Genomic DNA, 25856 nt, shown 5'->3' on the forward strand with positions numbered 1-25856 from the left:
TCTTTGGCAAAAGGCACAGTCTGCCTCTGCTGTATTGCTGTTAATAAAGGAAAAGTTTCTTAGCAGCAGCTGCCTCATTTGGGAGATAGCTTCAGAGAGGGGAAACATGACTGTAACATTATCATGCTTGGAATTCTAGCCAAAGATTTTAGGCTTGCTTCTAAATTGAGAAAGGGACATAGGAAGGAGAAACAGGTTTTTAGTCTGTACTCTGTTACAGCTTGGCTACGTGAACAGTGCCAAGGGACCTGAGAGAGCATGGGAAGAAATGAGGGATAAACCTTCAGGATTGTATTGTTTCCTCCAACCCCTGGATGTCTAGCCACTTCTCAGTAAAATGAACACAGTGTGGTAGAGAAGAATACAAAGGGAAAGAATCTAATAGCCTGGTAGGAATATTTTGGGGAGTGGCTCCGGAACCAGCTGGCATGCCAGCTGGAGATGCAGAAGAAGTGGTCTGGAGGGCTGATGGTACTCTCCTGTCAGCCTGTGTGACCCTCCTGTGCCAGGGCAGGATATGGGAAGCATCCTCTGAGACCAGTGTCAGTACAGCAATCATGGGCAGGGTCAAAGCCCCAGTGTCAAAATAGTGCTTAACACAGACATTAATTGGGCAAGATCGGTCTGTAATAAGATGATATGCTTCTTTCTGTGTGCAAGGGGAGTTTTTCTATTGTAGGTTTCTCTTGGTTTTAATTAGAAAAAAAATACAATTCATACCACGGTGGTTTGCACTGTTTTGTAGCCCAGAAGATAAATTTGGAGAACTGATGTGGTGTTGTGTTTATTTAAATGAAATGATGCATAAATGGAGACAGGCATTAATACAGGACATGCTCATCTACTTTCTCCCCACACTGTGCTCAAGTAAATAGTTTTTCACTTCTCCTACAAAAGAAGTGAAGGTTACATGCTACAGGTAATGATTTCTATTGATGGCTTGTATTTGGTTATTTCAGCTGCATCTTTTCCCCTTTTTTTCTATTCTTTGACATAATACTGGAAAATTTTTCTGGTAAGAGACATGAAGAAATTCAAGCAATTCATAGCATCCTAGAAGCTACTATGCTTCATAATCAGAAAAATTACTTTCAGTGGTTTCTGTATGTACCTTACCAGATGTACTAATGCCCATTCTTCACAATCAAAACCTTTCGTAGAGGTTATAAAATGTTTCAGTCTGATATATTATTCTTCAGCCAATGTGAACTGAAATTACTTATCTGCAAATAGTGCATTTGTTTACATAAACAGCTGGAGTAAACAGTATTATTAAGGGATTAATCAAATTCATGTTACCACTAATTTGATTTAGGGGATGCATTTCACGTTGTAATAAGAGGAGACCTCTTGTAGGAGTAAGGGAGAGCATAAGGTCTTGTTTTCAAGTATATTCTTATTGTTTTATTTTTCTACTTTCCAGCAAACAGAGTAGGTTTCAAAGTGTATTTCATCAGAAAGGTGGTATGATGAGAAAGTGGAATTAGCAGAGACAGGAAGGAATAGAAGTAAGTGGTCATGCACACTAGTTGTCAGGGCAAAGAAAAAGCCCATCAGATGAGCAATGCGTGAATGAGGTTAGGGAGAGCTTATTTGACTTCATCCTGGCACTGATCACTTAGATCTGCTTGGAGCATTTGATTCCTACTCCTGAAGCACAATTTACTGGGATTTTTTATATTTAAAATTTAAGTTGATTAGTTTAACTGTTGTATTCATTGCATAAAACATTTGGGGCATTAAAAATAAAAGCTTTTTTTGTGGAGCTTATTTTGTGCAAGTGTTCCAGGAGTCACACAGTTTGCGAATATAAATATGGCAGAGTGTTAGAAAAGGCTATAATTTCAGCTATTAAATAAGAAATGATGATAGAGAAACCATGGCAATCAGCTGATGAAAACTAGCTAGTCAAGTGCCTAAAGAAGGAAGATAAAGCAACACATCAATTCTATTTTGAGGTACCCATAGTGTACCCATAGTAGATATCAAATAAGGAAGCCACCTTAGCTCTTGAGTGCAATATTAGTTTGGGATTTGAAAGACTAACAGGAAAAAAAAAAAGGGGGGGGGGAGATTATGAATCCGTAAAACCTAAATAATGATTCTTTTTATGTGCTTAGAAAGCGAAGCTGAGTAGGACCAAAACTGAGATGTAAAAAAATGAGATGTGCTGCTGTTGTGGAGAAGCGAAGCTGAAACAGAGCCGTTCTGCTTTAAGTGTTCTAATGGCTTTGACGAGGACAGTGTAATGTTGCTTGGCTGCTGCTGATTTGGCAGCCTCTGTCTCTTCGCTGCATTTTTCACGTGTGCCCTTCGTTTGTTTCTTTCCTTTTGTATCTTACTCATCAGAATATGAGGTAGAAGGCTGTTACTGCAACACTCTTGTTCCAACCAGCTAATGCTAACCAGCTTTCACAGAGAACATAATCCTTACACAAACACCTTAACTCATGAAGGAAGAGGGTCCACTGCGACGTAGGTTTTCCTCATGTGCTGGGATTTCATCTGTGTTTTCTCCAAGAGCTGATGGCCGAAAACTTGTCCGGAATGCTTCATTTGGAGGATATTATGAACTCTCTCCTGCTTCACCAGGTTTGTTTTGGTCTTGCATTTCTTAAAATGTAAAGAAGTGAATACAGTTTCCACATCAAATTTTCCAACCTGAATGAAAGTAATCTACTGAGATGTTGGTAGACACCGTTAACAGAAATCAGAAGGAATATTACTTGTATGTATCTAGATAATAGCTCTTTGTAGTAGCAAGAGCTGTTGTAGATAAGCAAACAAATAATTTGGCTTACCCTGCAGCAAATATCTATTTGAAAGGATACTGCTTACTTGGTGCTGACTGGAGTATTTTGTTTTGATTTTTGGGGCTTTTATGACTGAAGTTCTGTATTGTGGTTTATAAGTCTCTTCTTTCCCTGTACTTTCCTTGAAATAACAGGATAGAGCATAAGGATTTTATGCTACTGAAGAATCTGCCTGCCTGTAATTAGTGGTTTGACATATAATGACAAGATAGAGTGAATTAAGGCTAGAACCACAGCCTTGCTAAACTCTGTACTGCTAGACTTTAAAGAAATGTAACATCAGAAATGGCTTGATTCTCTTTTTGGTCAGATTGCTGTCTCCTGAAAGTCTGTGCTAGAATACTGAAGTGAAATGTAGAGGTTTGTTGTCCATAATAAGTATTGCTGATACTTGAATTTCAGTAGTTTACTTCAGTAAACTTCAATCCTTGAAACTGCATACAAGGTCACCTCTTTCTGAAAAGCCACACTGTAAAAATTGTGCGTTCTTAGCAGAATGATTCTGTGTGTGATTTGTCTTGTGCATGTGCACGTGCACAGTTTGTTGCAGTCCCATGGGTCCAGAATACTGGGAATAAAAGAATAGCTTTCACTTCTTATTGTGTGCATCCCACAGAATATCTCACTGACTTCCTAAGTTTTGGCTCCAAAGCTGTGGAAAAGAGTTGGGGTGCAGAGTGTACAGGAGGTTGTGGACTGGCAATTTAGGAGTTGTCTGAACCACTGGCTCGTGGCTTGCAGAATCACTAGAGCGGCATGCTCAGCCACTGGCAGCTGGGGGCAGTCCTTTGGAAGACCACATTCTCCTAACCCTCCTGTTTTACAATATAACATTTCCTTTCCATGTGCATCAGGAAATGATCAGCCTTCTACCAGGAATCTAACACTGTGTCTTATTAAAGCTGCTCAGGAAATAAAAGGTCTCAAAACTTGAAAGCATGGAGTTGGCAGCTAGACAGATCCTCCCTCCCTTTAAAATAAATGCATGTAATCTGGAAATGACTGAATAAAAACAGATGAGTTTCCTATTTATTTCCTTCCTGTATGGGATTGTACATCAAAGCTGATCAGCGTCTGTAAGTGAACAATGAATGACTTCTTAAAATGCAGAACAAACGGAAATGAGCTTTTAGTTAATAAAATCAGGTGTTAACACGCAACTAAGAGATGTGTTCTCTCCTGGAATCTTCCATATATATGAGTACTTTAAATGATTAATATACTGGAAGGTATACTCCTAGTTTTGGTTTAAGCAAGGAGTAGTTATTGCCTAACATTGAGGGAGTTCTTTGGTTATGATGATTTCATTTTCTATGGTGTTTGAAAAAGAAAATATGACTGAGAAGATAGGTTAAAGGGCTTTGCCTGCTCTTCTGATTACTTCAGTTTCAAAATCCATGGAGGAATCTGAATAAATCAATATGGGATTATATTCTTAAAACTGGTTGTCAAAATAAGCTTCTGAAAATCACTCAGTTAAAAATACTTGTCTCCTGTGATTGAATCCTAAAAGATCTTCCTTTTCTTTTTTTTCAATGTTCAGTAAATAGCACTAGTTCTGGTACCTCCCAGAAAGTTTAGCTTACTCTGTTCTTCCAGAAGCGTATCATTTTTCAGCTCAATAAGTTGTTTCTTCAGAACTGCACATTACACCAGTAAGCAAATCAGTCTGTTCCTTGTTTTTAATGTGCAAGTTAGTAGTATTGTTGCTTAGCTTGCTGTTTTTTCATGCATTCTATTGCCTTTTTTTTTTTTACTGGTTCTTTTGTCTATTGAAAAAAACAAATAAAAAATGCTACCACCACCACCAGCAAAAAAAAGAACCACCTCCAGTGGGTAGCAATTCTTTCTTTCTTTTTGGATAAAATAGACTTAGTATTAAGAAGTAATATTTTTTTTCTCACTAAGGTATTCTAGCTGCAGGTGATACTTGTTGAGAGGTACAAAAGCAATATTTGAGATACAGAAGATATTGCATGGTGCATTTGCTTGTTTTTTCCCCTTCCCTTGAGATTGATTAAGAGACAGATTGCAGGTACAAATTCAAAGAATGGTACCTTCAAAATCAAAGTTTCTTAACCAAACACTTCTGTTTTAAAATGTACCCTACCATAGACTTAATCCTAAAGATTCTTGAACACTAATCTTGCAATGTTTCTACTCATAATTTTTTGTCAAAGATGATGTTTTGGGGGACTTGTTTTTGTTTTGGTATTGACAGTGTGTCAATTCTATGACTGATTTGGGTTGGAAGGGACCTTAAAGATCATCTAGTCCAGCCCCCCTGCCAAGCATTGTTTGTTTTTTGTTTCACAAACATCATCTTGCACATACGAAGTTCTGGTTGTTCAAGTTGCACACAGTTGTCCGACTCTCCTATCTTTCTGAAAGTTCATTGTCAGTTTTCATCTAAATTTAAGCCTACAAGTTTTAGAATGACCCAATGGGAACACAGTCATTGAAAGTTTTCATTGGACTCTTAAGATCATATCATGAACTATAGCTGACTTCACTGGGTTTTGGTTCTGTTAAAACACAGTGTTGCTCTGAACAGAAACTCTGTTATCCAGCATCGCTTTAGAGGCTACAGTAGTGCAACTTGTGCTTAAAAATAAATAAATCTGCAGGTGCCTTAAATAATATTAGGGACTTAATCTGCAGCTCTGAAGGCTAATTCAGACTGCATTTGCTTGCTATTACATCTGAAGATTGCTCTCATGAGTTTAAATTAAAAAATGATAGAGAAATCCAAGAGATTTAATAGTGAGGAGTGACAGAAAAGGAATTCATCACTTGAAGTTCTGCATTGTGAAGGGTGGGCTAAGGTTACCCTATTAAAGAGTTACCTATTGAATTATAGGACTGGAAGTAGCAAGAACACTAAAATATTAAGCCTCAAACCACTGATGATAAACACTGAAAAACTTGAAACACTTTATTTTTATTAGAGACTACCTCCTGCCCTAGCAGCCTGTACTCCAGGCAGTGACTTCAGTGACTTTTTTGTGTTTATTAATATCAAGTATAACTTTTAGTACCTCTGGGGCTAACAAAACTACAAGAAGAGCAATAACACAAAGCATCATTTTGAGGCACAGTGTTCTTGGCTATGCTATTATCCTTGTCAGATATCCGTAGAGAAACTTCTAGTTCATAACTGGTAGCAGGAAGGGAGAAAACAGCATTTACAATATACACAGAATCAATAATAATTGTTTGGATGTTGTTGTTTCCTTGACCAAGTATTTCTCCAGCAGAGTGTGTTGTCCTCAGTTGGGGCCTGTATATAGCCTTTTGTGATGTTTCAGTACAGATTCCCCTGCAAGTATCATCTCAAGTTATTCTCATAAGAAACAAAAATATTTACTGCATGAACATGCCCCTGTCTTTATGGAAATGCACTGGCAAAAGTGTGTGTTACGCTGAGGAAGGTTGTGACTGGAGTAGCACCTGAATAATGATATATTTTTTTAACATACATTTTGTCACATGGAGAGAAAGGCCTTCTGCTGTATTCTGGGTTAGCTTATTCCTTCCACTGAGAGGGGAGCTAGAAAAAGGATAGATCAGGACATGGAGCTGACTGCTTGGGTTTTTGTTAATAACCGAGACAAGATAGAGCGAAGTGATCCAGAGTCTGCAGCACCGTGACTTCAGTAGTTGGATTCACCAGCAAGTCCCTCAGACATCATTTTGCTGTTTGTGTGGCTAAGGGAGGGATCAGTAAGTGTGGTGGCACATTTGTAAAGCAGCAAGTGCGTGTACCTCTTGGCCTTGAGGCACTGGGAGTGAGAAGGTGAGGTTCAGGAACACAGCTTTGGTCTTCACCTCTGACACTGCTCTGTTCTATTTCTGCTTGGTGATACTGATGAAAAGCTTGTTTATAAACATCAAAATGTGTGTATGTTAGATAAGGGTGTATAAAGTCCTTAAAGCTGTTGTGCTTATAAAGAAAGCTGTGAATTACAGCTTCTCTTCTGTTAGCACAACCCTGACATAGCACTTCGTCGGCAATTCCCATCACTAGGTATTTCGTGCCTGTGTTTAAAGAGATAAATGAAACCTGGAAGGTCATTAGGAAGTCCCTACGTTACATTTTCAGTGGAACTTGGTTCCTAATTAGAGATTCGTTTTGGGTGTGGGGTGAGGATAAGACATCATTACTGTGATTCTAGTGCATGTTTGACTGCCTGAGACTGGAATCACATCCAGTAACTTCTCACTGAACGTAGACCTGTCCTTCAAGGCTTGAGGTGGCCTTTGTTTTGTTCCAGCACCTAATTGCTGGTCCTGTAGAAAATGTGCTTTAGTATTTGGTCTTACGTATGAAACATGGCTTCTGGGCTATGGATCTTGACACGTCTATTATTTTTTTATTATTATTTTTTACCAAATTTCCCAGTACTACAGATCTTCTGCCTGTCTAGGTACTTCTTCCCTGTGGCCAAATAGCCTTCTGTGTTATACATTTTTGTTAGCTGAACAAAGCCCTCACAGATGCATTAAAAGCATGTCAAAAGGAAGGGTTTAATGAACTGGGTACATACATAAGGGTTTCTGTAGAGACATGTAAAGTTTTGTGTAGACAGACGTAAAATGTAATTGTATTGAAGTATATATATATATATATGTATAGTTAAGTCTGTTCTTCATCAGAATCTCTGCAAAAGGTAATAAATTAAAGAAGAAAATAACAAGAAAAAAAATGGTTACTGAATGAAAACTAAGAGGAATCTTGTATTTCTCACATAACCTGAAGAGCAACCTGATTTCCCAATAACTCGCTGAAACTTCCCCAGATGTGTATTTGCGATAGACGTATTAGTGCTGTCTTAGCATTTCTGGGTAGTGTAAGCGGTGGAATGGTGAAGATACTAATTAAAAAAATAATAATAAAAAAAATCCCTCATTAAAAAACTACTCAACACTGCTACAGAAACTTTCAGTTCTTGTGGGCTGCACAGAGCCTACACACACATGCATACCCATGCATACACTCCCCTGAAGCACATGAAGTGAACTCTCTGGTGAATCCCATCCTGTCAGAGGAGTTAGGGCCAATTTCTCCGACCAAGTTGTGGCCTGGGTGGACAGGGGGAGCTGGGATGGGGCCCTCACCATCCACGAAGAACTGGTTGGTGACCTGCTACGGCACTTGGATGTCCACAAATCGATGGGGCCAGATGGGATCCACCCAAGGGTACTGAGAGAACTGGCAGAGGAGCTGGCCAAGCCCCTATCCATCATTTATCAGCAGTCCTGGCTATCGGGGGAGGTCCCAGCTGACTGGCAGCTAGCAAACGTGATGCCCATCTACAAGAAGGGCCGGAGGGCAGACCCGGGGAACTACAGGCCGGTCAGTTTGACCTCAGTGCCAGGGAAGCTCATGGAGCAGATCCTCTTGGGAGTCATCATGCGGCACTTGAAGGGCAAGCAGGCGATCAGGCCCAGCCAGCATGGGTTTATGGAAGGCAGGTCCTGCTTGACGAACCTGATCTCCTTCTACGACAAAGTGACGCGCTGGGTGGATGAGGGAAAGGCTGTGGATGTGGTCTACCTTGACTTCAGCAAGGCTTTTGACACCGTCTCCCACAGCATTCTCCTCAAGAAACTGGCTGCTCTTGGCTTGGACTGGCGCACGCTTCGTTGGGTTAGAAACTGGCTGGATAGCCGTGCCCAAAGAGTTGTGGTAAATGGAGTCAAGTCCAGTTGGAGGCCAGTCACTAGTGGCGTCCCCCAGGGCTCAGTGCTGGGGCCGGTCCTCTTTAACATCTTCATCAATGATCTGGATGACGGCATTGAGTGCACCCTCAGTAAGTTTGCAGATGACACCAAGCTAGGTGCGTGTGTCGATCTGCTCGAGGGTAGGAAGGCTCTGCAGGAGGATCTGGATAGGCTGCACCGATGGGCTGAGGTCAACTGTATGAAGGTCAACAAGGCCAAGTGCCGGGTCCTGCACCTGGGGCACAATAACCCCAAGCAGAGCTACAGGCTGGGAGAGGAATGGTTGGAGAGCTGCCAGGCAGAGAAGGACCTGGGAGTGATGGTGGACAGTCGGCTGAATATGAGCCAGCAGTGTGCTCAGGTGGCCAAGAAGGCCAACGGCATCCTGGCTTGTATCAGAAACACTGTGACCAGCAGGGCTAGGGAGGTGATCGTCCCCCTGTACTCGGCTCTGGTGAGGCTGCACCTCGAGTACTGTGTTCAGTTTTGGGCCCCTCGCTACAAGAAGGACATCGAGGTGCTTGAGCGGGTCCAAAGAAGGGCGACGAAGCTGGTGAGGGGCCTGGAGAGCAAGTCCTACGAGGAGCGGCTGAAGGAGCTGGGCTTGTTCAGCCTAGAGAAGAGGAGGCTCAGGGGTGACCTTATTGCTCTGTATAAGTACATTAAAGGAGGCTGTAGCGAGGTGGGGGTTGGCCTGTTCTCCCATGTGCCTGGTGACAGGACGAGGGGGAATGGGCTAAAGTTACGCCAGGGGAGTTTTAGGTTAGATGTTAGGAAGAATTTCTTTACTGAAAGGGTTGTTAGGCACTGGAACGGGCTGCCCAGGGAGGTGGTGGAGTCACCATCCCTGGAAGTCTTCAAAAGACGTTTAGATGTAGAGCTTAGGGATATGGTTTAGTGGGGACTGTTAGTGTTAGGTTAGAGGTTGGACTCGATGATCTTGAGGTCTCTTCCAACCTAGAAATTCTGTGATTCTGTGATTCTGTGTGGGCCTCCTCCTGCCCACAGTTTGTGCGGGTGTGGTGCCCTCTGGTGGGCCTGGCCTCCGGGCTTTTAGCTGCCTGGGCTGCTCCTCGCCTTCAGCTCTGCCGTGTGGCTGGGGGGCATCCAAGTGGTGGCGTTTCGACTCCAATAAATGCATCGAGGGATTTGTTTTATTCCAGTCTGGAAGAGCTTATGCTAGAACCAACCTTCTCAAAGAAAATGGGTCACTAATGTGTTCCGTCTGGTAACTGCACAAGATTATTTTTCTGAACGTGGAAGGAGAGCCCCGCGTGCTGTCCTGTGGGACGTGGCAGCTGCACAGCAGCGTTTCTGCAGGTCATGGGCCCCCTTCTGCTGCCACACGTGTCCCAGCCACCATCAGTGACTCACTGTGCTCGGTGGGTGCTGAGAAACTGGTGGGGTTGCGTTGTGAGTCATTCACGTTAGTGTGGGGTTTTGAACTTTATAAGGTGTGTTGAGGCAGAAGTATAAATTCGAGGCTAATATGAGCAATCTGTTTCATGTACTTACAAGAAACGTACTAGTAAGAAATCAACTGGCAATCTTAATCCATGTTGTAGACTTGCTTTCACATGTGTGGATTTTAATGATTATTTGTAGCTAAAGAAATGAACGAACCCAAACTGATTTTATTTGGTGTTGTTTGTGTGGGTAGGGGGGCTGGGGAGCTGAAAGGACAGACATTGCTGATCGTATTTTCAGCTGGTCAGGTCATTGGGTTGGGTGCAGCACCATCCAAATGCAGTGGACTGTTCTCACCTCTTGGAGGGTTTTAAATTAGACTATACAGCAATAACTGATACGTTTTCAATTCATGTGATGATCTAGTACATATATGATGTTTGAAAATCTGATTTGGTTGTGCTTTGTATGTTAAATACAATTTGCAAATTTATTTCAAAGGCTAGCTCTTGTAAAATGTAAAGCACTCAAATCATTTGCAATGATGCTGTCTTTTCTTCAAGGTTTTGACAAAGGGAAGGAGGATGTGTCACAAAATAAAGAGGATACAGCACATTCTATGTCAAAAAGCAAGGTAAGGAAAGCAGCCTCGGTTAGGGTTTAAAATGTCAGCATACAAAAGAGTTGAGTAATAAATGCAAATGTATTCGACTTTCATTGCAAGTAGTCTTGGAGATTACTCTTCAGATGTGGCTGTAGATAAAGACCAAAATGAACTTTAATGTAGTTCTCAAGATGACATCACATGAAAGTATACAGTTCAAATTAATGAAAATGAAACGTGGAGTCCTCTCACTTTGATCGTGGTGCAGATGTTGCCTCACCAAATGTAATGTACAGCTGAACCATCAGCAGTATATTAAAGCAGATGTAATTGGTAGTGCATGTTTATGCTTTTTGATTGTCTTTATCAATAGAAATGGAAAAAGCAGGAGCCTTGCAAATTCATAATCATCATATTGTAGTCCCAAGATGAGAAAGATGTGCTGAGATGCAGTGAAAACCAAGAACGGATGAAATGGAGTTGGGAGACACGTGGCAGTAACCAAAAAAGACTCCTGTTCAGTAGTGATCTCATTTTTTTTTTCTCTCCAGAACTATTTTGTTCTGATCACATTTACCTACATAAATGGATTGCAATAACATTCTCATTCAGAATGAAGTGTTCTTTTTGATGGTCTTCATACAGTATGCATATAACATAAAAAGTCATTGTAGTAATACAGCAAAAAATCTACCTTACCTATCTGTTCCTTTCCCAAATCCTTTTAAATTTATACATTACACTTACCGAAGCTTTAAATGCTAAGACATTGTATAGGCTGCTCTGATGCAACATTTTTTATATATTGCCTTTAACTCTTAAAGTGCCTGGTATGTCAAAATACAAATTTTTTTATCAAGTTATTTCTATATATTTAGAATGTGAAATTCCAGAAAAATATTTCAAATTTTTAAAACAGGTGTCTTTTTCTCCCTAAGACTTTAAAGAGGAGAAAGGTAGTGTTTTGTGGAGGAGAAAGTTGTGTATAATTTGATTGCTGAATTGAGTAGCTAAGTTAAAATGCTTTTCTTATTCAAGCATCGCTATGGGATAGAGTTTAAAGGCTTTAAATCATTCAATTACATGTTTTGGTATTTTCTGCTAGTGCATCCACTGGCTTTTTTGGCTTTCAGGGAGGAAAAAGATGATAGTAGACCCTGCAAACAGATTGCCAGGGAGCAGCAGGAGTGAGCAGCTCTGCAGGGAGGGCTGGCCAGGAGTGGCAGCACGGCAGGCAGGAGCAGTGCCAGGAGTGCAGCCGGACACCTTGAGCAGAGCAGGGCTGGCGGTACGAACTAGGCTCAGCTTGTGGCATAAATCCATAGTGAGAGGCAGGCCTGAGGCCAAGCCAAGAGCTGAAATCTGTGGGTCAGCAAGGTGCTCAGCCAGGCACAGCTGTAGCCTAGATCAGGCTGGCACCAGGGGCTGGGAGCTGAGCTTCAGTGCATCCACCTCCCAGGTGAGGTGGGGAAGACGGCTACTTTCTGGCACAGCTCTCTTCACAGCAGCCCGATCCAAGGTTGGATCACGAGTGTGGTGCATCAGAGCTGGCTGTAGGTACAGGCAGCCACAGCCTTAGGAGTAGGGGGGAGTGCACTCGAGGCCTTGACACAAATTTTTCTGCAGTATTTCATGTGTCTGAGACTTCAGGAGAAATGTGACACAGAAACTGAAGAAAATCGATCTGATTTAAACGTTATAGTGACAGTCCCCTTCTAAAATCATGTTAGAATTGCACAGTGGGAGAGCAGGTTAGCTTCTGCGCCTGATGCAATTCTGCGATGTCAGAGCCAAGTATCTCATGTACATGTAGTTGGTATTGTCCATCTGACTTAAAATCACAAAATTGTGAGTGTTTCAGTTTTTCAGCATTGTATTCAGGGAGATCAAGGAAGCATACTTTACCATCCAGCTCATTTCAGATCAAAATATTTTCATTGGTCCAGAAATCTCTAAATCATTTTTGGCTTGGAAATCAGGTTAATACTGTTTCTTTTAACCTACATATATTTCAAACTTCATTCATCTCTATTTTTTTTTCTCTTCCTTATTTTTATTGGTTCTTTTCTTTCCAGGGTCTTAAGCCTTTGTATGATTTTTGCTGTTACTTCTATTGTGTTTTTCTGCTATTGAGGGGGAGATAGAGATATTCCTACTTCTCCTAATAAAAATTCTTTTTTATCCTTATTTTTGCAATGGGGCCTGTTAAGACTAGTGGTTCCTTTATACCCAACAAATAAACTTCAAAATAAACATCAGGCCAGCAGAAGATGGCAACTCCCAGCTATGGAGGTGAAGTAGCAAGCCTTCTTTCTAAATAAGGATTTATTGTAAATTTTGATCCCATTCCCTGTGTATGGATGTAACACTGAGAAGGTCGTTAGCTTAAAATACCGGCATCACCGATCTGTCTCATCATCCATTAGACATGTAAATACAGACCTTCACTCAGTGTCACGCTAGCGAGCTTTATAACTGATACCGAGGAAGTGAGTCTCTGACCTGTGATACTCACTGCTTTGGGGCTTTTGTATGCATGGACTTTAGATTGCATTAGTTTTGTGTTAGTGAGCAACTAGAGTATTTATGAATGTTTTACTTAGGTTGCTCCATTATACCTTGCATAATGAGTTCATTACCTCGTATTTGACAATGATAAGCATTTTCCCCCCTCTGTTACTACATTTAAAGTTCTGTATACCCTCTAACTTCTAGACAGAGGAATTACATTTCAAGATGCATGCTCATCTTAAATGTTTTGAGTGTTAAAAACATATCTTTAATACAAAATGAAGAGATGGCCTCCAGCTTCCAAGATGAATATCAAAGTTAGGGAACATTTACTTATTTGCGATTTGGGTAAATGATTACTTACGAAGTCATTTACCCAAAAGGATTTGGAGTTAAAATTACTTTTTCCCATTTATTGCACTTATCTTTTTGATACTATTGCTAATGTTTTTATCTAAGTATACTCGTGTAAAGTGTGACATCAAGGTTAGATTGTTTTATTTCATTTGTCAATCATTAATTTTCATTTCTTTGGCTTGAGTAATGCACGTTAAGAAAAATGAGTGCGCAAGTGCACTGTTCTTGTTATTGAAGTAACCATTCTCAGAACGTGCAATATTTTTTTGACTGTCATTTTATAGGAATTCAGTGAATTAACTTTGCATTGTAGTCTGAGACTTGAAATGACTAGTCAGGAATGTTGAACAGCTTGAGAAGCAGTTCTCAGAAACCTGCCCTTGAATTTATACAGTTCAGGAGGTAATATTGATTTATTTTTTTGACTAGGCAGAGACTTTGGGCCCATCAGATTTACATTTCAGCGCACAAAGAAATTTAACTCTGTAATTTATCTGAAGTTTACGTATAGTGGATGCCTATACAGTGTTCTCTGAGTTGGAAGAGGAGTGGCATGTGATAACTCTGTGATAGTCTCCTCCTGTTTTACAAAAATAGCTCTGTATCCCAGGGTGAATCTTTGGTAGTTCCCTTTCAACTAGTGGTCAGCAGATGCCAAGAAATAAAACTTTGAACCTTATAAGATGTGGGGAGAGGCTGTGGGGCAGAAATCACATGGTGCTGAGGCAGCATGTTGTTCTGCCATGAATAAAGACTTGAGTTTCATAAATAAACTTGAGTCATCTTCCCCTGCCTATCACCACAGTGAGCTTCTCTAAGATGACTTATAGAGTAACCAGAGTGTGGAATTAGGGAGGAAAGAGCAGAAACAAGTGTCAGTCGTGGTCAGTTGTGCTCTGGTAACTTAGCATTGAATTCTAGGTTGAAGAGACTGTATCTTCCCACATGGGTCACAGGGTAAGTGCCTCTGTAGCATTCGATTTTTGAGGAATTCGCAAGTTGGGAAGATGTTGGGATTCACATGTCAGACATGGGAACGATTCCTGTGTTTAAATACCAGGATTCTCCTAAAACCTTGTGTCTCTGCTGAAATAATACCTACCTAGCCAAGACTGTGACATATCAAGGCCTAAATATTTACTGTATATAGTTCAGCTTCTGGAGTAATTGCAGGCTTCTTTCCCTCAAAACCTTTATGAAAAATGACTCAAACAGGTGTTGAACAGCTCATGTTACAGGCTTTGTTGTTCTATTGAGTGGGAGAAACAGCCAAAGAGTGAATAGGAATGGGGAACTTACAAACATAATTATACTCTTCAGTTTCAGAAGTGCCTGATACAGTGATATGGCCTCATATCTGTTGCTATTTATTTGTTGTTTTTTTTTTTAATTTGCCTTTTTGTGAATTTCAGTCTGAATCCAAGCTTTTCAATGGCTCCGAGAAGGACATCTCTTTATCTTCAAGCAAGCTTACCAAAAAAGAATCTCTCAAGGTGAATTAATCTCCATAAATATGTGTACAAAGTTTTACCATATATTTCTATTGAGAAGAGAAATGCTTAGTAGTGAGGAGATCTCTGAAATATCCGAGTATTGTGAGAATTAGTGTTGCTGGTTCTCTTCAGTTTTCAAATCTCATTGAACTGTTACTTGAGAATCAGCTTTTACAGTGTAGTCTTTGAGAATGCATAAAATTGTAGGTTAACTCAGAAACTTATAAAATAATGCAGGTTGCCAGGGGCCTCAGGACATCTACACGCAATGAAATGACAAACTGTAATATCAAAGTTAGAGTTTGCATCTTTTTTTTTTTTTTTTTTTACTGACTTGTTACCCCTGTGTTGTAACAAGACCATACTCTTCAGTTTGGAAAATACCATGTCAGGGAAACGTTAAATTATTTGCCACTAAAAGAGGAATATGTGTTGCTGTGAATTTCTAGTGGGGAGGGAAATAAGAGGTGGAGAAAAATTACTCATCAGATAAGGTTACTGTAAAGATCAGGATCTGACCCTAAATTTGGTTTTGTGTTTTACACCAGAAAAGGAAGAGGGCAATGTTGTTTGGTTTGGTCTATCCCATCCCCCACCATGATTCTAATAGGAGTTTCACAGCCCGCAGCCTTAAAAGCAAATTGCAGAAGAATCTGAATTTGGTACATTGCTACATTGGTAGCAGCTTTTGAAACAGAGCATGGAATAGTTGTTTACATTTTGGGATCAAATACTGTGTTTTAAAGCTACTTATCTCTATCTTTCTTGCAAATGGAATTGAGCAGGTTTTACCTCAACTTGCATTTGTAGATGTCTTTTTGAGCTCTGATTAATTGTTTATGTCTTTGGCATTATAAATATTTTTTGTTACTATTTACAGGTTCAAAAGAAAAATTACAGAGAAGAAAAGAAGAGAGCTACAAAAGAATTACTCAGCACTATCACAGACCCATCAGTCATTGTTATGGCTGACTGGCTGAAGGTCAGAACCTAAACATGAAACCTGAGTTAAAGATCGAGCAGCTGCTGCTTTCTGACCAGAATAGAAAAGGCTTGATCTCTTAGTTGCTGTTAATGTTTTTCTATAAACACAGCAGATACTAATTGCGTCCCAGAGTCTCTGTCCTCACATCCTAGGGGAATAATAGAGGAACCTACTCCCATTTATTGCAGTCGCCATAGTCACATGCATCTTGAATGTATAGCTATCAACTTCTTATAAGTTAACTTTACAATTCCAATAATGCCATTTTTATTTTGCGATTTGAATTAAAGCCCTGTTACCAGCAGTGGAAGTGGTTAAGTCATATTAGATATATGAATACCTATTTCTTTGTATTTATTTCTGGTAATTTTCCTTTCCTCTCTAAGAACTAACTGTCCTCTAATACTTGGACAAAAGGTGAGAAATTAATTTGTCAAACATGGCAGTCATAATTCCTTAGACATTTAAATGTATTCCTTGGAAATTGTACAAGAAAAAAAAAAATCTCTTACCCATTTTATACTTAGCTCCAAACAATAGCTTGTCTGGGAAGTTTCTCGTGTTTTTGCAAAGTCTACGTAAACAGGTTAAAACATTGTTCTGAGGTTAAGTTGGCATTTTGCCCTACAAATGGAAGAAACTAAAACCCAAAGTTGACAAAGCTGATTCAAGCAATCTAACCAGATGTGCAAATTCAAGGACTTGAAAGGATATTACATAGCACATATGAGATGATATTAACAGCTGCTTATGAGAGATTTTATCTACGAAATTTAAATATATCTGATTTATTTTGTGAATAACCTGTTTTTCTGATCAGATGTCTGTTCTGTTTTCAGAGGAACTGTTTCCAAAGATTATTGTATCTTTATACTAGTGATAAAATATGTTTGAGGTAGAAAAACTCATGAAGGTTTCAGATGAATCTCCATACGTCACATATCTTGATGTGTGGATATCCTTTTGCAGAATAAGGATTCACCAAGAAAGAGTAGAAGAATGAGCACCGAAATTATACCTTTTTCTTGTCTTTGATATAATGGATAAACTTGAATAGACTTTGATAAACTCTGCTTGGAATAAAAAATAATAACTTCAATTTTAATTTCCATTTGATTAAAGGGCATGATTTTAGCACTGGGTGTACTGGGTTAAAGAGCTGTAACTATTTATCTTCTAGATTCGTGGCACCTTGAAGAGCTGGACCAAACTGTGGTGTGTACTGAAACCAGGAGTGTTGCTTGTTTACAAAACCCCCAAGAACGGGCAGTGGGTAGGAACAGTGCTCCTGAACGCTTGTGAACTCATTGAGAGACCTTCTAAAAAAGACGGCTTTTGTTTCAAACTTTTTCATCCTTTGGAGCAGTCCATATGGGCTATAAAGGTTAGTGGTAGCATGTATGGTTCTTAATGGGTGACTAACATTAGCCAACAATGAGCAAAGTCAACCTTAATGAAAAGTTGAGCTGAGTTTTCTTTTATAACTTCTATTTGGTTTGTTTATTCAGACTATAAAACTTTAACACGTAGTCCTCTTCATCACAAAAAGTGTTTGATTTTTGCTGCTCTATATAGTTCAGATATATGATGTGCAGAGGGATGCCATTAAAGAAGTTCATGCTGTCACTGACAGTCATCTAAGTGGAAGGAATGAGGATATGATACTGCATTCTGCATCAGTCTAAGAAATTATGGAGGAAAGTGATTGAAAAAATGGAAGAGTCGAGATGTGTTATAAATATTTCCTAGTTTCCAACCCAATTTTCATGTAATGAAATGTCAGCCTATTTCAATTTGCTAATAGTAGTAGAAATTCAAATAGCTTCCTTGTACAATAACAACATATATTGCAACTAGTTAGCTAATTGTAGTGTTTGTTTGGGGCTTAAATTTTAGAAAGATAAATGTTCCCTTTCCCTTCTGATGTCTGTTTGCTTTGCCATACATGGCGTAATATTGTCAACAGCTCTTAGCTGCAAGTGTTGAAAAGCACGGTGTGTTCTGCACCGCAAAGAGTTATTGCAATTTCTTATAAGCATTTTTATTTTAATGTTTACTATTACTCATTGTTTATACTTCACTAAACAATTGTAGTCCTTGTTTTGTTTTTCCATTTGGAGAGGGGGTGCGGAAGCGCAGCACAAGTGAACGTGTTTACCTCCTGAAATGACATCTTGCTTCAGATGAAATTACTGTATAATATTAGAATCCTTGTCATAATAAATTAATTATTATCTCTGCAACATACATCATAATACAAGTACTAGCTGTGAGAATGTATCTTATGACTGATATTCTTATGAATTTTATATAAGTGGTGCTGCTACATCTAGAGAATATGCTGCATTGGTTTTGTTTCTTCCTTATATCAAACTGGGAAGCCAGCTAGTGTTATTCCTGATGTTTGTGATATTCTCGCTGAATTACTATCATTATCCGTATTATCTAAATCTACTAAACTTGCATCAAATCATTTTTAGTTCCATTTGAATAATTTTAATGCTGCTTAGGAAGACTTTTCACTACGTAGTGGTGATCTCACATTCGCAGAACACAAACTTCATATCCTTTTTCAAAAATTCAGGGTTTGTTGTTAATGTGATTTAATTATTTGTGGTCTTACGTTGCCAAGTGGTGGCCTGTCTGCAGAAGATCACAAATCAGTCTTATATTTCTTTATTGTTTGGCAATGAGAAATGGATTTGTTTGTTTTTTTAACTAGATATTTAGAATTTAGAGGACATGCCCCACCAGATTTTTACTTTTTTAAGGTAGGTCAAATTTTGAACCTGAACAAGTTGATATTGTCCATTCTAAATGTGCTGAGAGCTGGAGTGGCGTTTGTTCATTTTGGTATGGCTATTTGCAGTTGAGAATTACTGGACTTAATTAGATGAGAGGCCTTCCTTAAAGTTTCAAACTATTTTCTGCCCTGTTTTCTTAGTCAATTATAACTTCCTAGTTACGGATTTATTACTGTGAGGCAAACCTTGATGAGCATAATAGCAATTGGCTGATTTACAGAGTAGCTACACCAGAACAAGTGAGGAGTCTAAGACAAAGTGTTTGCCATCAGCGTAGGGCGATGACATTGCGAGAAATATTTACACAGTCATAAGTACTGCAGGAGATTTTCTTGCTTGAACGCACTTCCATAGTGTGTCCTTCTGGCAGATTGCAAATTCTCGTCTGCAGTAGTTTGCAGCCAGTTACTTAACGTGCTCCCTTCATCGTCGTGGCCTTTCTGTTCCTTCTGCGCTCTGAGGTACCCAATGCACTGTACCTTGTTCTTTCTTCCTCACGTGCCCAGTCCTGATGCCATCTCAGTTTTCTAAGATTAATAACTAGGAAAGTCACCACAAGTAAATTTTCATAAATAGATTTAGTTACGTGTGACTGCTTACCTGATTTTGCTGTTTTCTATGAATGTTCATGGCACTTGAGTTTAGCTGGCATGAATATTCTGTAAGTAATTTTGAAGTAAGCTTCAAAGTTTTCCTGTAATCTAGTGGGACTTTTAACTTTTCCGTTACCTGGCATTGGAGTAGTTGTACAATCAGTTCAAACAAAGTCACCTAACAAATAGAAACTAATGTCTCTCCTGTACAGAACATTAATGTACTGAAAATTGATTTTGAAATCACGATGAGTGATACCAAAGAAAAATGTCCAGTGCTTTTGGAATATTAATCAAAGAAAATCATAATGTACGAGCAGTTACTCCAAAATAAGTCAACCTACTTATTTGTTTAGTCAGGTTATTAACTCAGTTTTAATTGTCGCATTGTCCCTGCACCTAGGGGAGTATAGGTTTCTCAAAAAACAAAAACAAACAAAAAAAGCCTTCATCTCTAAATTTCAGTTGTTTGTTACAGAGTAACACACCCTGTCTGCCCCCACTATAGCCCTAAATGAAGTTCTCAAGGGCGCAGAGCGCTGCCCTTTGCCTGTGCCCTCCGGTCGGGCAGTGCTGAGGCCTTCTGGTGGCTGAGGCGTTGGCGCGGTGCCGTAGGATTGTGCCATCCCCTTTGTGCAGCACCACAGGACCTCTCCCACCCCTTCTGTCCCCCAGGGCCCAGTGAAACCTCTCCCTTGCCTCCCACAGCATGTCAGGTCCTTAGTGGCCCGCCCTCGAGACGAGGCATGCTCTGCATGGTGTTGTCTTCTGGTTCTTGTTAACTCCTAATCCCCAAGTTGCCACTTCACCAACCACTTGGCATAGGAGCACCTTTTGTCTCGCTCCGAAGGGAGACTGTAACATAGCATCTCGCTTTTAACACCCAGGTTGCTTCTACTCTGTATTACTCAGAAGTACCTGAACATCGTTGACACCAGCACTAGCTTGTGTGCATTGGTATTTTAAGCACCACCAAGACTCCTCGTTAGCTGCCTCTCACCCTCAGAAACGTTCTGGCTGTTCCATATGCTTGCTTCTAAAATATCTGCTGTTCTCTGCTTTTGCTCAAAACTTCTGCTGGCTTTCAAATTCCCTCTTCCAAGCCTCGTACTGGCTTTTCATTAGGCTTCTGTGAGGAAATCAATCAAGACCAAAGTATGGTAACTCATGAGTTAGGTAGGCTTAACCCAGCTGTCAACAATAGCTTCAAGTGTGTTCAGTACAGCCCTCTTTGCCTATCAGTAACTTTGATGTTCCCATGGGTAAAAGTTTTTGAAGGGGCTTTAAAATGATTGCATAGTATTTTATTTCAAAGCAAAGCTTGAAAAAAATAGAAGGGTCTTTGGGATTTATCTTTTAAATTCTGAATGTGATAGCGAAAATTAAACTTGTGAACTTGATAGCGAAAATTAAACTTTGGTGTTTGACGTCTTCTGTGTTTCTTTTGGTTGAACTCAATGTCACGATGTCCTGCTGATTCTCTTTATTGAGGGACTTAAGCATCTAAATCTCTTATGGGCCTGGGCATCATCTTTTTTTTTTTTTTTCTCCCCTCTCTTTTAAATACCAAGTCTACAGTTAGGCATCTAAATATTTTTTGGAATTGACTATCAGGTGGTAGAGAGGTTGAAGGGAAAGAGGGAGCAAGAAAGGAAGAGTGGGTTCATGTAGCAATGCCTACTGTTTGGGTGGGAGTAGTTACCTCCATTTTATTTAAATATTGATAGATTCATCTGTCTCATCAAATGTCATTGACTCATATCTAAAGACAGGCAAAAGTCATGCAGTGCTGGAGCATAGGATGCTGCTGAGATTCCCAACGCATTCTCATGTAAAATAAGCAGGAAGCGAATCATGGAGGAGGGCTGCCTGCTCTCTGCAGTGGTTTGCCTTGCCCTTGTGTCTTTATACATTTTCTGAACCATGGCATCTTCTCAGGAATTGGTGGGGTTCTCTGCCCTCATCAAGAGGGAATGAGGACCAGAGGGGGAAGAGTTAGCAACCTTAAAAATGTGGGGTCTTTTGCTAGACAGCATTGATTGTAGATCAACTCCCTTAAATCACCCCACAGGCATGTCTTTTGTTTTCAAACTTACCTCTTCATCTGAAATGCACAGTTGAAGAGGAATAACTTGTCCCATGTGATCTCTCTGTACCTATTTGCAGTCCCTTGAAAGTGAGGTTCACCAGAATGTGACCCCTTGTAGCATTGCTTTTGATGCTTTAGTCCTTTTGATGTAAGTGGAATCAGCAGAGCATTTCCAAGCTATTATGGCAAGTCTGATTTACCAAAAATGAAAATAAAAAAAAATTATTTGAATCCCAACGACTGTTCTCTTTAAAATGGGGATGGATTGGGAGCTAGATGTAGCATGAAGTCTTTGAAGAAGAAACCAGTAAAAGAGGGCTGTTCGTCTTTCCATTCATGTTTTCATTAGATGTTGCTGAGTGACAGTAAATAGCCCTGCAGTGTGTTGGCTTATTACATGAACGATAAACTCTAAAACTGAATATAAATGTCTGATGCTGTTGCTTGTTTTGTGTATTTCAAGGGTCCGAAAGGTGAAGCAGTTGGTTCTATAACTCAACCATTACCCAGCAGTTATTTGATCATCCGAGCCGCTTCAGAATCAGATGGTAAATAGATACTTCAGTATTTCTCCACCATGACAGCAGGCAGTTACTAGAAAGAGATTGTTTCGGTTGTCTTACTGTCTGTAACAGCACTGTGATTGCAGTTCCATGCTGGCAAAAGGTCTCCCTTAGCTTTGTACTTTTGGTTGTGTTGGTACTGGCAGTTTTTTGTAGTCATTAAGGAGGCTGAACTGAATAAATTGTCATTGAGCTCCTTGCAGTTCCCCAGCTGTGGCTGGGTTGAGGAGGGGGAGGAGGTTGTTTCAGACTTAATTATATTAATTTATTTCTAAATATTCAAGCTAATTGCTCTCAAAAATACAAATGTGGATGTATTTTCTTTGTGTTGAAAGTATTAGTTGTATTGTAAAATGCAACAGTTTTGCAGAGTTTTAGTAGGAAGAGCTCCCTCTAAATACATTATTTTTACCCCATCGGTGAGGAAAGGTGGTGGTTAATACTGGTGCAACCATCTTGAAAGGATGCAAAATGGAAACAATTTAAGACTTGTATAACCTTCTTAATAGCTGCTTTTCTTCTAATGATAATTAAACCTAAGGTCCCTGAAGACCTTAAAAGTAAAACTATTTGCCTTCAAATCAATACATAATTATTTTTAAATGTAGTGTATTGAAGAGAAATAGAAGTAATATTTTGGGATTTTATACTCTATTCATCATTAAGTGTAAAACTGTACTGTCTTTCGTTTTTAAATTTTAAATGCTTTTATTTTTTATTGTTTATGAAAAACTACTACTTTGGAAAATTGATTACATACAGGGAAATGAAGAGATGAGAGGATAAAACATGCTTTTTAAAAAATAGAATATCCAATATTGAAATGGTATTTATATACTGTTAAAGCTCTTTTCCATATTGTTATTGTATTACGCTAACAAAAAGCTATGCTAAGTGACACAGTTACTTAGTCTTCAAAAGTAGAGCAGGGCTGCAGGCAAGTTTGAAGAAATTCAACAGTCAGGGCCTTAATGGAGCCATACTTGCATTAGGGAAGAAATGCTAGAATATGCTGTGACTGAATCATGATTTATCTCGTTTGGCCTGCCCTGAAATATCTTCTACCAGAGCTGGGTAGTTGTGAGCTGCTGTTATGCCCCTACCAGATCATAAAATCCAGTGCACGTAACATAGAACAGCTCCAAAGTGCATCTTCAAAGGATAAAGTAAACAGACTCAAAAGGATTGTGAATTTAGGAAACTGAAGTAGTACAGTTCAGTTAAATCCTTAATTTTTGTGTAATAATAAATTTCTCTTTAGGCAGGTGTTGGATGGATGCTTTGGAGCTGGCTTTGAAATGTTCAAGTCTACTTAAACGTACAATGATTAGGGAAGGTAAAGAACATGATTTGAACTCTTCATCAGACAGTGCTCATGTCTCTTTCTATGGTCTGCTTCGTGCTAACAACTTAAACAGTGGAGAAAACTTACCGTAAGTAAATGAATTACTAAACCTGGTTCTTCTGGCAGCAATAACTTCACTTCTCCAAAGGGAGGATCTCTTTTTAAGGCTGCAGTTCCTTTTGCTCTTGAATTCTCTTTATATGCCTTATTTATACTGTTTTTCTATAAGTGGATAACATGAAAAAAATAAAATATATTTTGTGCAAAGCAGACACAGAGGGCAGCTTGGCCCAAGTAACTCAAAGTTGCTTATTACATCAGTAAGTTTTAAGTACTCAGTTAAACTATTAAAGTTTAGTTTTATTTATCCTGAAGTTGGTCTCTCTTGTTTTCTTCACATGAAAAAAAAAAAGTTGTTTGTGTGACAAAAGTAGGCTGATGTGAATATAAGTGCAGTTCTTTGGTTAAAGTATGAATAATGCTAAAGTTATTTAAATGGTTTTAGTTATGTCTCAGCTTTGAATCATTAGAAGGATCAATCGTGCTTCAGTCAGCCTATTGTATTAAATTAAACAAAAGTTGAAATCATCTGTTATTACCTGTATCAAATGTTTGAGCGCCCGTGAATAGCTAACTCTGTTCATTTCAATAAATGACTTCAGCCAGATTTGGGGGAATATAGGCTTTTGTGAAAATACATCAACAACAAGCAGGTTGAATGAGTGGCGCTTTTTTTTAAGCGCTTCAGTTGTAGCACCAAAGTGCATTAGAAAAATATAAAAGATTTAGTCCTTTATTTGAAATAATTGGGTCTGAAGCTTGCACTTTGCACAGTTTTTCTCAGTGATCTTCCACCAATTCAGTATCCTTTCAGACTGACATAAATTCACTTTGAATAATCCCTCTTACACAAAGATTTAGCTGCTTATGTCTGTTCTGGTCAGGCAGAACTGTAGTACTGCTGTGAAGAGTACACTCCTGTATCTGAGACAAAAGTAAAGGCATACATAAGGAGAAATGCAATTCTTTCTGGCATAGGTAGTCTTAGAAAAGCTGAGAAAAGGCAAACTGTTACTTCCAGTCCAGATTCAAGGCCTGGTCAAGATGACCGTGCAGTGTTTTGCCCAGGTAGAGTTTTACTCCTTCCCCCGTCTCATGGAAACAATAAAACCTCTGCGTACAATTCAGCTGGAGGTCTCTGGTTGTGAATGATAGTTTAATATCATCAGATGGCCCAGATTACGATTAGAGCAGTTAGCTACGTCTGTTAAGTCTAATTAAGACTAATAGTTTAATTAAATAGATCTTTGGATATAGCATACTGTAAGTGTTCAGTGTGCTTAACTATCTAAGCAATAAAAACTGCAGACGTAGTTTTAACAGGGTAGGCAGGAGAGGGGGAAAAGGTGAAAGCACTTTAGAGCTAGCCTTTTGCATTTTTTGATGACATCACAGCAGAGGGTGCGTCAGCCTTCCTGAGAACAACTGCATAACCTGCAGAAGGAACTATGTGGGGCAGTTAATGAGGAATTGAAAATCATTATTTATTTATACTGCTGTAATGTGGGAAAGGAGGTGATGTTCTCTACCTACCAATTAGTGCCTCGGGTGAAGTATCACTTCAGTTATGGAATCCCCTCTTCACTTTATCTTTCTTCATCTCCAGTGGAGGGTCTCTTCCCCTCCTTATTAATCAGAGGTTAAGAATATAGTAGCTAAGTGTAAAAGCAAACTAACCTTGGTGCATTTAACGGTTCAGTGAGAACACTGCATGCTGTATATTTCCAGCAAAGCGAGTTTGATTTTGCTGCCAGATCAGGGTTAATATTGGTACTTTTATTGTGTGTGTTTTTTGTTTGTTTGTTTGTTTTGTTTTAATCAGGAAACATTAGATTATTGTGTGGAGCTAAAAGTTTAATTTAGTTTGTATTTTTTTGTAGGTTAAATGACAGTGAAATTGAAAGGCATCACTTTAAAGACCAGGATATGTACTCTGATAAATCTGATAAGGAAAATGATCATGATCATGATGAATCTGATAATGACGGATTGGGGAAAAGTGAAGAAAGTGACAGCGACACATCAGAGCGACAGGATGATTCTTATGTTGATCCAGAACCAATTGATATCAAGGAAACTACTTATTTGGAGCAAAGTCATGAAGAACTTGGGGAGGTAAAAGTGCTGTTTATGTAGTGAACAGGCTGCTTTGCCAAATGGAAGCTGATATTTTAAGGGGCACACTGTATTTGAAAGCTGACTTTGAAAGCTGCCTTTCATATTTTCAACAATATTGAGGGGAAAAAATCTGTCCACCATTGTTCTGCTCTACTACACCACTTCTGTGCTTCTGAGTCTGTAAGAAAGATAATGAGATGATTTGGAGTATTCCTCAGAAAAAAAAAAAAGCTCATTTTGAAAGGGCCACCTGCAGCAGAAGTTGACCATATCTGCCCATACTTTTGTTACTATTTCTGTTTTTTTATTAATTCCTGTTGTTGTGTTTGTTGTGTTTTTTTCTTCAAGTAAAAATACTCAAGTTGAAGTTTAATGCAAGCTGGCACATCT

The 25856-nt window shown here is 39.3% G+C and overlaps 1 protein-coding gene across 6 annotated transcripts in view; it reads left to right on the forward strand.

The window, feature by feature from the left end:
• Positions 1 to 25856, forward strand: part of OSBPL8 (oxysterol binding protein like 8) — an 89098-nt gene that overhangs the window by 48964 nt on the left and 14278 nt on the right. For 4 of the 6 annotated variants that reach the window (XM_068669133.1, XM_068669134.1, XM_068669136.1 and 1 more), the window contains 7 exons: positions 10508 to 10578; positions 14829 to 14909; positions 15790 to 15891; positions 17075 to 17278; positions 21844 to 21928; positions 23205 to 23376; positions 25229 to 25463. In XM_068669133.1, coding sequence (XP_068525234.1) covers positions 10508 to 10578; positions 14829 to 14909; positions 15790 to 15891; positions 17075 to 17278; positions 21844 to 21928; positions 23205 to 23376; positions 25229 to 25463 — 950 coding nt within the window. Of the gene's footprint in view, positions 1 to 2349; positions 2593 to 10507; positions 10579 to 14194; positions 14374 to 14828; positions 14910 to 15789; positions 15892 to 17074; positions 17279 to 21843; positions 21929 to 23204; positions 23377 to 25228; positions 25464 to 25856 lie in introns of those variants that run through there. The other 2 variants (XM_068669135.1, XM_068669138.1) reach the window with 2 other exon arrangements.

The sequence above is a fragment of the Anas acuta genome, chromosome 1 (assembly GCF_963932015.1).
Source record: "Anas acuta chromosome 1, bAnaAcu1.1, whole genome shotgun sequence".
Taxonomy (NCBI): domain Eukaryota; kingdom Metazoa; phylum Chordata; class Aves; order Anseriformes; family Anatidae; genus Anas; species Anas acuta.